Raw genomic sequence first — 11,902 nt, forward strand, 5'->3', positions numbered from 1 at the left:
TGGCTTCACAAAACCCAGAACACTTGAGTCACTCTGTCTGCCACAGCCTCAAATGGTTAGTGGCAAAACAAAAAAAAGCCCTTAATTCTCAACAATCTCTTGGTCTCTTTTCTGCACACCTCATCACATTGCTGAGGGTTGAATGGTCACTTGAGCTGCCTGGCTGGACAGGTCAGCACCCCTCTACCTGTCACCTCCCTGTGTGTGAACTCAGCTTCTCTCTCTCCAGGTTTTGGCCCCGAGCCTGTTCCATGTCACCATCCCACTGAAAGGTCTTGCAGGATACAAGGGAGCCAGGGCACAGCGCTGGCGGTACTACAGCCTGCAGGGCACCAAGCTCACCTGCCCTTTGCGGGACCCTGAGGGTCTGCAGCAGTGGCTGGAGACCGAGCAGTTCATGAAGACCCTGTGGCAGTGGCACCAGGCAGATGTAAACATAGAGGGGGACATTGTGCCTGCCAAAGTCCTCCAAGTGTTCCGGACGCTGGTGGAAAATGCAGTGAGAGCCTGTCACCTTTCAGGTGAGCTGATCAAGGGAAGGCACAAGGGGTGCAGCAGCCAAGTCACCTTTTGCATTGTGGCAGGGATTCATCCTCAGGGAACCCTTCTGAGACTTAGAAATTACCCGCCTGACAAACACACCTCAGGCTGTGGGTTTTGTGCCCTTCCCAAACCTCAATGACAAATCCCCCCTCCACCTCCCCCCCAACTCCCCCCACCCCGCCCAAGTCCTTGGTTATCAGCATATTTTGGTGCAACACCAAGCATCTGACTGAACACAGGGTGGAGAGACCACTCGCAAGCGCCAACCCACTACAGCAGAAGTGTTAGGACCCGCTGACCTTCATAACTTCAGACACAGAAGCCACAGTACAGGGTGACGTGTGTACATGTATAAATGCACACACATATACACACAAATACACACATGTGCACATGTGGAAAAACTGACTAAATCCCTTACTTACAGAAGTAGTTAGAAACCAGGAGGGAGAAGAGATGAGCTGATCAGCAGAAATAATGGCACACAAAGCAAAACTGACAAAAAAGAAAGAGAAAGAAAGAAAGGAAGAAAGAAAGAAAGAGGAAAAAACCAACAGCAGAAACAGGAATCTTGGGGGAAGAATATAAATGACTTTTTTAAGGAAAATGTAGATTTTAAAAATTTAAAATTTTAAAAATGTAAAAGATTCTAGCAGGTTACCAGGCATGGTGGCTGGTGCATACCTGTAATTCCAGCCCTGGAAAAGCTGAAGCAGGAGGATTACTACAAGTTTGAGGCCAACCTCGGTTACAAAGTGAGAGCCTGTCTTGTAAAACGAAACAATCAACAATTGGGACCAGAGAGGTGCACAGTGGTTAAGAGCGATGGCTGTGCTTGCAAAGGACCTGAGTTCCGTTCCCCACCTCAGATAACTCACAAGCGCTTATAACTCCAGCTCCAGGGCATCTGACACCCACTGCTCACTTCCCTGGGTACCTGCATTCCTGTGTACACACACACACACACACACACACACACACACACACACACATTAAAATAAGTCTAAAACAACAACAGCAAGGAGTCCCAACGATAATAAAAACATATTAAAAATGCCCAGGAGATTAACAGCTATGAGAAGCGTGAGAAGTGTGCTCCTGCTGGGTGTGGGGTGGGTCAGGTGAAAAGGCATTTTCATGTTGTTCTTGAAAGCAAAAATCAGTGTTTCATTTTTAAAAGGCCATTTGACCACTATTTTTATGATGTGCTTACTTGGCAATTCAACAAAGAAAGTTTTGCAAGCACACAAAGAAATATGGCCAAGAATATCCTCTGCTCTGGGTTTGAAAATAGTAATAACCAACTAGAGAAAAAAAATGATATGCAAGAAAAATGGCCCAGTAAATGATGGCACCTTTGCCTGGCAGAATGCACAGCCTCGGCTGAGTGAGACATACGCAGTCACACATGTATTATGAAAATTACACAGGCTGCAGAACTCAGTGTCAAATGATACATTTGTAAATGTTTGCTTGTCTGGACAGAACAGCTCTGTAAGTCTCCATCCTGGTCGAATCTCATAGATGTTTACTTTATAGGAAGTACTTGTGTGTATTATTCAGTTCTTGTGACAATTTGAGACTGGGGTAGCATGCAGCTTTGTTGGTAGAATTTAATTTGCCTGGCATGTATAACACCCTGGATATGATCCTCAGCACCGCATACATCAGACACATTGGTTCACACCTCTGATCCCTGCACTCTGCCAGGTGGACATGGGAGGGTCAGAGATTCAAGGTCATCCTCTGCTGGATAGAAAGCTCAAGGCCAGCCTAGGATACAGGAGACCTTGTCAAAAGATAAAATCTGTTCCGTACCTATTCACCAATGAAAAGACTGAGACAGATTAAGTCACTAACTGAGGGTCACACACCAGAGCCACTTGCTTCTGCAGAAGCCAGGTGTGGGCCAGGCAGATGAGCTCCAAGTTCAATCATTCCTAACACTTGGAGACGGCTACGAAAGGAGGGATGGATGAGTCACACTGGGCCAGACCTAGGAGGATGTTTCATTAAACAAAGCTGAAGCAATACTCCACATCCTAGCCTTGTCAAGGCTGCTCTGGTGCAATGTAGACAGTCAGCCGTCCTATCTAGCTCAGAATAGCATGCTTTCCTCTGGGCAGCCAAACACAGTGGAAAACTTTCATTTCCTCCTGTGAAATAACAGACCCTCATTCTTATCTGTAAGGAAGCCAAACAAACAAAACACTCATATGTTGGGGCTAGAGAGATTGCTCAGTGGTTAGGGCACTTGCTGCTCTTGTAGAGGATCTGGGTTCAGCTCCCAGCTCCCTGTCTGTAACTCCGGCTCTGTTGCTATCTTCATGCCTCTGCAGGCTGCTGTATTCATGTAGTGAACATGAAATCATGCCAGTGCAACATATATATGTATATATATAAATCTGTTGTTTTGAAAAGAGGAGCCCTCTATCAATGAGGGCAGGCTGGCTTGTGAAAACAGAAAATTCACCACATACATTTACTAACTCCTCTCTGCTTGCTTGGAAAATGAAATAATGAAAAATCTCTCCCATGCACCTGACCCCTTCCAGTTCAGCTGTAACATGCTCTGGGGGATTTTCATGATCAGATGGACTTAGGATGATAGCTACATCTGGGTGAAGCTGGCTCCCAAGAAGCAAACACCATTCACCAGACAGATTCAGATGAAAAACAGGCTAGTAGAGATACTTCGGTGAGGGTGGGGTCAGGACCACCCTTTAGCAAAATCCTGAAATCAGAGTGGAACACTTTGTTCATACTCTCACCTGCCTTCCGTTCCAAACCAGTGTTGAGGTGCTCGGGTGGAACGGAGCAGGACATAGAAGAGATAGATTCCATCTCACAATAGCCAATGTGAGCCTTTTCCCCTTTCCTGTGATTCCCTTTCATTGAACTTATCACTTTAAATGGAAAGTTGCTGGTCTGGGAATTATAACTCAGAGGTATTGTGATCAGCATATGTGAGGCCCGGGGGCTATCTCCTGCAACACACACACACACACACACACACACACACACACACACACACACACACACAAGGGCGCATGTGCGCTCAGACACACACAAAGATAACATGTGCTGGAAAGCTTTGGAGGAGTGGAGAGAAAAAGGAAAGCTCACTGGCCATGAGCTTTCCTGGCAAGGCTGTGATAGTGGCTGTCTGTCTGGTGTCAACAGAGCTGACACTGAGTGGCAGTCACACTGATGGCTGCCCAGAGCATCTGCTCCATAATTCCTGCCCTCACCCCCCGACGCTTTGGAAAGCAAAGGCGTTCTCTTACCAAGTGTCTCTCTGGTTGCTTCCCATCAGGCAAGGTCAGTGTGCTAGCAAACCGAGCTGCTGTTTGGGTTGCCATAGAAACATCCACTGGCCAGGTGGAGCTGGAGCTGGCCCCCACTGTGGAGATCCCCACAGCCTGGTCTGAGAAAGCCCAGTGGCCTAGGTGTTTGACGCGGTGGCCGTCCCCAGACAGAGTGGAGTGCATCAAGGTATCGGTGACCAGCCGGGGCTCGTTCTGTAGGGTGCCAACAGCTTTGCCAATCTCATTGCTGACCACGTAACAGTTTACTAGGGAAACGGGGTTCCTTAGAGCTTATGTTCCAATGTGCATGCCCCCCTCTCCCCCAGTGGCAGCATCAGAAATGCAGGTTTCTTATCAGAAACCCTGGGCCTGTGGGAATGAGTGTGGGCCAGGTCCCAGTGAGTTAGGTGTAGGCTGGTAAGTCCCCAAGGGCTCTGACATGGGTGGAAGCGGCTGAGCCCCCCCTGCTCCCTGCCTGTACTCAAGATGCATGTGGCTTTCCACACTGCCCTTTAGGCTTCCATGTTCTGCCATCCACGTGTGAGTGAAAATATTCAATATGTGTTTGTCTTTTTCTGCATTGCTGCTCTTTGCACATGATACCCTAATTCTGTACACATTCCTGTGAATGGCTGGATTTGCTCTTTTTTGTTGGCTGAATAATATTCCACCAACTAGACATACCATACTAGCCCTGGGTCCCTCAGTCTATGTAGACTGCTCTCTACTTTAGCCAGCACTGTGTTTCTCATTGTTTTCCGATCCTTTCTTCTTTTCCAGTCATTTGGGTTCAGTTTGGTGGCCCGGTCCAGCTATCACTGGCAGCTGAGTTTCCCCCAGGCGGAACAGGTGTTATTTGAGCAGCTGGTTGAGGATGGGGGCTGCCACAGGCGGTGCTTTCAGGTCCTGAGGCAGCTGAAGGAGGATGTGTGGTGTCCAGGGAAGAGGCCAGTCATCACCACCCACCACCTGCAGGTGAGCATGGGGTGTGACGAGGGGAGTCAGGGCAACTGTCTCTAGGTGGGTCCCAATGTGTGATGGTATCTGGATGGGGCCGTGGGAACTGTTTTCAATCCCAGGGTTTCCATACCACGTGCACTTCCGCTCAGGGGGACATAAAAACCCTAGCTGTGTGTCATACACCTGCCAGGGGTGACAGTGACCCTTCTCTCCCTTCCTGAGTTCCCTTTTCTTCCTTCCTCTGCCCCTCTCTCCTTCCTTCTTTATTGATGCATCATTAGGAATGATTTATTATACAAATAAACACCTTGTATTGCATACATTTATAAAGTGTAGAATAATGGTTTGAGACACACAGAACATTCACATGTAAAGCCAGGGTGATAGCATGTCCCTTCAAATGTTTATCCCATCTTCCGTGCTGGGCGCCTTTGAACTACTTGAGTTATTTCAAAACAGAATCTCTATCATTTGCACACTGCCATGCTGGCTAGCACTTAAATGTATCCCTTAAATGTGGTGTTCTGTATTGCTGCCACACAGCCTTTCTCCACCCCCTACTCCCCCCACCCCCAAACCTGCTTCCTGACTTCTGCTTCTGTGGAACCCATCGCATCAGCGCATGTGACTGTGAGCCTGAAGTGTTTGTCTTCCACTCTCTTTCTTATCTCGCTCAACATAAGCGCCTCCATTTGCTCCGTGTTGTTGGCCATGGCAGGATTCCACTCATTTTTTGTGGCTGAGTAGTAGTTCACCATGTGGGCATGTCACATTTTCTCTACTATTCTTTTGTTGGTGGACACCCAGGTTGATCGCTTTTTCTTGGCTATTGTGAATAATACTGTAATAACCAGAGTGTCGTATCTCTTTAATATTCTAATGTCATTTCCTTGATATGCATACCCAAATTTTAAATTTTGTAGGAACCTCCGATCTGTTTTCCACAAAGGCTTCACTAATTTATATGAGTGCCCCTGTCCTTACTGTCTTCTTATTTTACTCCACTTTTGTTTTTGTTTTTGTTTTTGTTTTGTTTTGTCTGAGACAGGGTTTCTCTGTGTAGCCCTAGTTGTCTTGGAAATCACTCTTGTAGACCAGGCTGACCTGGAACTCAGAGAGCCACGTGCCTCTGCTTCCTGAGTGCTGGAATTAAAAGCAAGCCACCAACATCTGACTAATTTTTGTCTTTTTAACAACAGCCTGGGTATGGTGTCTCTCTGTGGTTTTGCCAGGCATTTCCCTGAAGACTATGACTTATATACTTGTCCGTTTGTGCATTTTCTTCAGAGAAATGGCACTTCCTGACCTTTATCCACTTTTCATGGTGTTGTTTGTTTTTTTGCTGTTGAGTTCTGTGCGTATTCTGAGTATTAACCCCCTTAGGAGTACAGCTTGCTTGCATTCCCCCACACTCCACCTCCCCCCTGGGACTGCTCTGCAGTACAGATAGATGCCTTGAGTTCAATGTGTCCACATGTATCTGTTTTCCCTTGTGTTGCCTGTGCTGTTGGGTCTTGTCTGAAAGACCCAACTATGCCTTGAAGCATAGTCCCTACTTTCTCTAGTTGCATAATTTCATGCCTTATATTTTGAGTGATTTTGAGTTGATCCATTTTGAGTTGATTTTATATCTGGTGAGATACGTGGTCAGTTTCATTCTTTGTATATGTGTGTGTCCCTCCCTCTCTCCTTTCCTTCCCTCCTTCCTTCCCTCCTCCCTGCCCCCCCTAGTTTTCCCAGGTCCACTTTAGTTGGAGAGATTATTGACTCTTTACAATCTCAAATGTGTGTTATTATTTTTTATTTATGTGTATGTGTCCATGTGAGTATATGCCATGTATATGCAGGTGCCTGAGGCCAAAAGTGAGCATCAGATCCTCTGGATCTGAAGTTACAGGCCATTGTGAGCTGCCTGAAAAGGGTACTGGGAATTGAACTCAGGACCTCTGAATGAGCAGCAAGTGTTCTTCATTCATCCAGGACTTCAAGTATTCATTCATTTAAAATTGATGATTTTGTTTTTGATTGCTGTGTGTAATTGCATAGACTATGTGGGTTTGGTGTGATGTTTTTATATATGTGGATAAGGTGGACCAATCATGTTCAACTTCCCTTCATCCTGCCCCCCTTCACCCCACCCTTTTCCCAATTACCAGTCATCAGCACACCTTGTTCAGATCAACTTCATCTTTTAGTTACCACGCGTGAGAAGGAACATACAGTGTTTGTCTTCTGGGTCTGGCTCATTTTACTTAACACATGTCCTTCCATTTTGCTTCCAGCCATTTTGCTGTAGAGGACAGGGCTTCATTCTTTCTGGATGAACAGTCCTACATTGTGTATTTGTGCCCTGTGTGCCCTGGCCATCCATTGTTGGTACCTGGGTTGTTTCCATATTGTTCTTGACACCTGTGTCTGCCGCTCAAAAGGCTGGCAAACAAGGCAGGGACCAAACCTCACAGAACATGTTAAGCATTGTATCCTTAGCCAGGTGTGGTGGCATTCATCCTTAAGCCTAGCACTCAGGAGGCAGAAGCAGGAGGATATCTGTGAGTATGAGGCCAGCCAGGGCTACATAGTGAGACTCTTTTTATATCTTAGTTAACCAAGAGTGGGTTTAAAACATAATAATAATGAAGATTTATACTTTAAAAACAAACAAACAAGCAAAAAAAAAAAAACCCTACAGATTGGCTGGTGGTTGGAATAGGCACAGGCAGGTTAGACTGTTGGGTTGTGAGTGACAGAGTGAATGCTGCCCCAGGTTGTATCTGGCCCAGTTGGCTGGCTAAGCAGGTCTAGAGGCAGAGCAGGTTTGTGGGAAAGGCCATAAGTTCAGTCTGGGCATGTTGAAACAGAGGTAACTTTCCAATACCCAAGACTGAGCAGGTCAGTTGCAGAGTCTGGGCTGTGTGAGTCCTCCATCTCGCTGTGAAGGAAGCTCTGAACTGAGTGAGCACCAGGCAAAGGAGGGGCAAGAGCAGAAGAGGGGTGGGCGGGGAGGGGGTGTCCTTAGAAACTCCAAGGCAAAGCAGACATAGATGAGTGCAGAGCAAAGGAGTATCTGGGATTCAAGGAGAAAGCCAGGAAGAGCATTGTCTTAGAGGCCAAAAGAGCAGTGGTTAGAGAGGCAGGCTGTGGCCAACTGTCTGATCCACTGACAGGTGAGAAGAGGTGAGGCTGAAAAAGGCCTGCCCTGCCATTTGATGCTTGGAGATCTTGGACTTGGAGAGCAGCATTCAGAATTAATGGCAGAAGATGCCTCACTGGAGTAGATGGAGGCAGGGGATGAATGAGAGGGGAGGAATTTAGCAGGGTCTTGGGTTTATGGGAGGGGAGACTCTCTCTCCATGGGAGATCAGGAGGGCTATGACCACGCTAAGAGGCCATCTTTAGAGATCCTATAGAGCTCCTGGGAATTAGAGGCAGAGGCCCTTGAGACAGTGATGGATGCAGAGAGGAAAGGAAGAGACTGCCATGTTGGCAGATCTCTCTGGTCCAAGAGATGAGAGCTTCCATGTTTCCTGTATGCTACTTGGAGCAGGGTATGACTCACCGAGAGAGTTGATGGTCGAGGTGGCAGAGGAAAGGGAGAGAGAATAACTGGGGCTGTGAGTCAGCTAGGCAAGCCCCAGGCCCGGGTGAGGCAATGGATCATGAGTTCCTGATGAATCCAGTTTTCCCAGGGTACCTTGCTCCTCCTCCCAGAGCCATGGAAACTCATTTTGTTCCCACCATCTTTTGTCCACAGACTGTTCTCTTCTGGACTTGTGAGAAATACCCACACCTCAAGGATTGGCAGGTCTTCCATCAGGCTCTCCTGCGCCTGGTCCGGAAGCTGCACAGATGTGTGAGCCAGCACTTCCTGAAGCATTATTTCGTCCCAAAGAGCAACCTCCTTCAGTCAGCCAACCCAAGTGAGCTGGATGCCGTGGCCCAGAAAGTGGCCTTCTTCCTAAAGAACCCGCAGGTCACACTGCCCTGAGGTGGCCCAGGGAGCCTGTGCTTCATTGCTTTCTACTGACCTCATTCTCAGGGCAGTCTCTCTGCCAGCTGCCAGGCCCCTATGCTAACAGAGGCCACCAAACCAGGCCAGCAGCTTCCTCATCAGAGGCAAAAGCTCCTGCCCCAGGCCACGCAAGCATTTCACCTTCCCTACCTCTCCTGGGGACAGCTCCCATCCCACTTCCCCAAGTGACTGATTTTCCTTACTCAGGTTTTTATTGTCTGCAGAGGGGAATGGAGATGGGCTCAGGGCAGGTCAGATAGGAGCCTGCTGTTGGAGACTACTCAAGCTGGCTGGACCAGCACCCACATACTGACAGATAGCCTACCCAGTGACTGGTGTCTCTTCAGTACCCTCTGTTCTCCAGCGCCAAGCACTGACCAGCAATCCAGGCTTGTGAGCTGTTCCGGTGTTCCTCTCTCAACTGTATGGAGTCACCATGAGGGCTCAGTGGAAATCCAGGAGAAGGGTGCATCTGGGGCTCTATTTGTCTCCTGACTCTAGTCTCAGCCCTCTCTGCCACAGTCAAGGCTAGACCTGGGCTTCCACTTCAGGAATAAGCTCATGCTTGGCCTGGCATGGACCCACATCTGTGTCTTTCACGTCTGGATGTCTTCCTTAGCTCAGTCCATTCACTCACTTGCAGACACATAACACCCGCTAGGCACTGAGAATACAGGCGAGAACAAGACATGCTTCCTGGAGAAGACCAGAAGTGGAGAAGATCGGTGAACTTGGTCACTACACAAAAAAGGAAGTCTGCTAGAATAAGGTCACAGAGAGATTCCAAGGGAGAACATTCAGACAGCTAGAACCAGAATGGTGACCTCAGACAGGCTGGGCTGGGTAGGCATGGGTCCCTGGCTGTGGAAAGTTGTCGAGGAATTGGTATTACTGTGTTCTGGGACCAAAGGTGTAGCGTTTACCTCCAACAAGCACACTTCAGATGATGGCTCTGGTGACACCAGGAGGTACTCAGTGGCCTCTGCACCTCTCCATTCTGAAGGGTACTGAGAACCACAGCATCCCACATCTGCAGTGTGGTGGTTCCAGGTGCTCTTAGAATGGCTTCTTTTGGCATTTTCTTAATGCTTCTTGACTCCGGGGGATCCTTTGTGACATTTGAACATCCTCCAATAACAAATATGCTTAACAAGGTGATAGTTCTAAAAGCACAAACCACTGGTTTGGGGGGCTTTGAAGATGCCTGTGTGTCTAGGATTGAACCTGAGGTCTTTGACACGTGGAACATATGCCCTGCCAATGAGCTAGATTGACTTTATTTTGAGGCTGGATCTCAGTAAGTTGCCCAGGCTGGCTCTATTTTTTATTAGTTTTTTATTAGAATATATGAATTATGCATAATGATCGGTTCCATTGTGATTTTTCATGTGTGTATGAAATTTTGTGTATGAATGTGCATGCATGTGTGTAAACCAATGGCTTTAACAAGGGTTCCATCCAGGAACATGGGTAAGGGACTAGCTGCAGTACGGGCACCTTTAGTGGTTACACCACTGAAGATAATGCTCCTCTAGACCCCATTAAATGCCTGTAAATCTCGAGGGGGAGGGGATTTGTGAGCATTTCCTGTCTGATGGAGTGCCCATGAGCCAAGCATGAGTGACCACAAACTCTGAGATTTGGAGAGTACAATTGCCATACTGTAGCTGAAGACGGAAGTCCACAGCGCTCTACCCCTTCCATCAGCTCCTGCCTTCATCCCCCATTCACTTCTCAAGCCTTGGGTGACAAGATACCCATTTAAGGTTGAGCATTCAGCAGCCACTGCTTCCCAGCATGTTGGCCAGTTATGGATCTATGCATTACTTCTGGCCACGGCAAAAAGCAGCTTCTCTAGCTACCGCTGACATCAGAACAATCCACACACATCAACATGAGTATTTGGAAGGCATCTTGATAGACCTATAATGTCCGCTTCACAAAAACCAGCAGAAGCTTCCCCACTGGGTCCTATCCTGTCTCCAGCCATAGGGTTTTGACTGGGTTTACAGTAAAAGATGTGGATTTAATCCTAAGAGGTAGGTCTCAGGTCCACAAAGATACCGATTACACCCCCCTCCCCATAAAAGTCATGCCGCTATCACACAAGTGGGTGTATCTTGCCTGGAAGGCAGCTCACAGGGTCTACAGTGGAGAGGAATACCATTTGTGACAATTGTCTCCAACAGCCTACATATCACCTTCTGGCACTTTATAAAACAGCCATTAGGAAAAAGCTTATGGCCAAGGCCCAGCTTAATTCTTATGTCCTGAAAACAGATTGTGGTGTCTTTGGCAACAGGGTCTTTCCATCTAGTTCTAGTGGGCATCCAGACAGCAATGACAGTAGACTAGGTTGGCTTTGAACTCTGTAACTCAGGTGAGCTTTGAACTTGCAATCCTTCTGCTTCAGCTTCCCAAGTAGCTGGAATTATAGCCACTTCTGACTTTGTTTTGGTGAAAAATCAATATTATTTTTTCAAAAGTACTACAACCAGACGGTGGGATCCCCCAGGTTATCATACAGTAAATCATAGTTTTAAAAAGTTGAAAACCTGCCTTATTGAACTAACTGTATGATTCTTTTTGGAAGCATGATGTGAAAAGCAAGCCTGTGCTTTGTTTTAATCATTAAGACTTGCCTTCTAGTCATGTTCCCTGATCACAGGAAACTTTTTTTTTTTTTTTTTTTTTTTTGAGAAGGCAGCAGCTGTAATAGGTTTTGTTTCTGTTTCTCTTTCTAAGATGTAAATGTCTTAAGAAAGTATTAAAGCAGCCGTGCAGTCACAGAATGTAAAAAAGTGAAGTTGCCTGAGCTGTTATTTAAAACAGTGTGGAATTTAGAGAGGGTGGACCCCATAGGCCTGTCCGACCAAATGTTTTCTGCTTGGAGCCCTGCACTGCACTGCGGAGAAATAGCCTGTTTTGTGGATTCTTGGTGGTTCCCACATCTGGCCAGCAGAGGGCAGCAGGCACTAACAAATGAAGAGTCAGCGCCTGTGGGTCCCTCATTTGTTACTGTCTTAGTGTAAAAGCCGCACCCTGCTCCCTCCTGCTGATGCTAACTAAATTGCTGGCCTCT

At 47.2% G+C, this 11,902-nt stretch overlaps 1 protein-coding gene across 2 annotated transcripts in view; it reads left to right on the plus strand.

The window, feature by feature from the left end:
• The window catches only part of Mab21l3 (mab-21 like 3), a 36,993-nt gene extending 26,811 nt beyond the window's left edge, over positions 1–10,182 (plus strand). For both annotated transcript variants that reach the window (XM_027393806.2, XM_027393804.2), the window contains 4 exons: positions 230–521; positions 3,860–4,038; positions 4,632–4,826; positions 8,563–10,182. In XM_027393806.2, coding sequence (XP_027249607.1) covers positions 230–521; positions 3,860–4,038; positions 4,632–4,826; positions 8,563–8,796 — 900 coding nt within the window. In that variant the 3' untranslated portion in view covers positions 8,797–10,182. The remainder of the gene's footprint in view (positions 1–229; positions 522–3,859; positions 4,039–4,631; positions 4,827–8,562) is intronic.
• The last annotated feature ends 1,720 nt before the right edge of the window (positions 10,183–11,902 follow it).

Source organism: Cricetulus griseus (assembly GCF_003668045.3).
Source record: "Cricetulus griseus strain 17A/GY chromosome 1 unlocalized genomic scaffold, alternate assembly CriGri-PICRH-1.0 chr1_0, whole genome shotgun sequence".
In the NCBI taxonomy this organism is placed as follows: domain Eukaryota; kingdom Metazoa; phylum Chordata; class Mammalia; order Rodentia; family Cricetidae; genus Cricetulus; species Cricetulus griseus.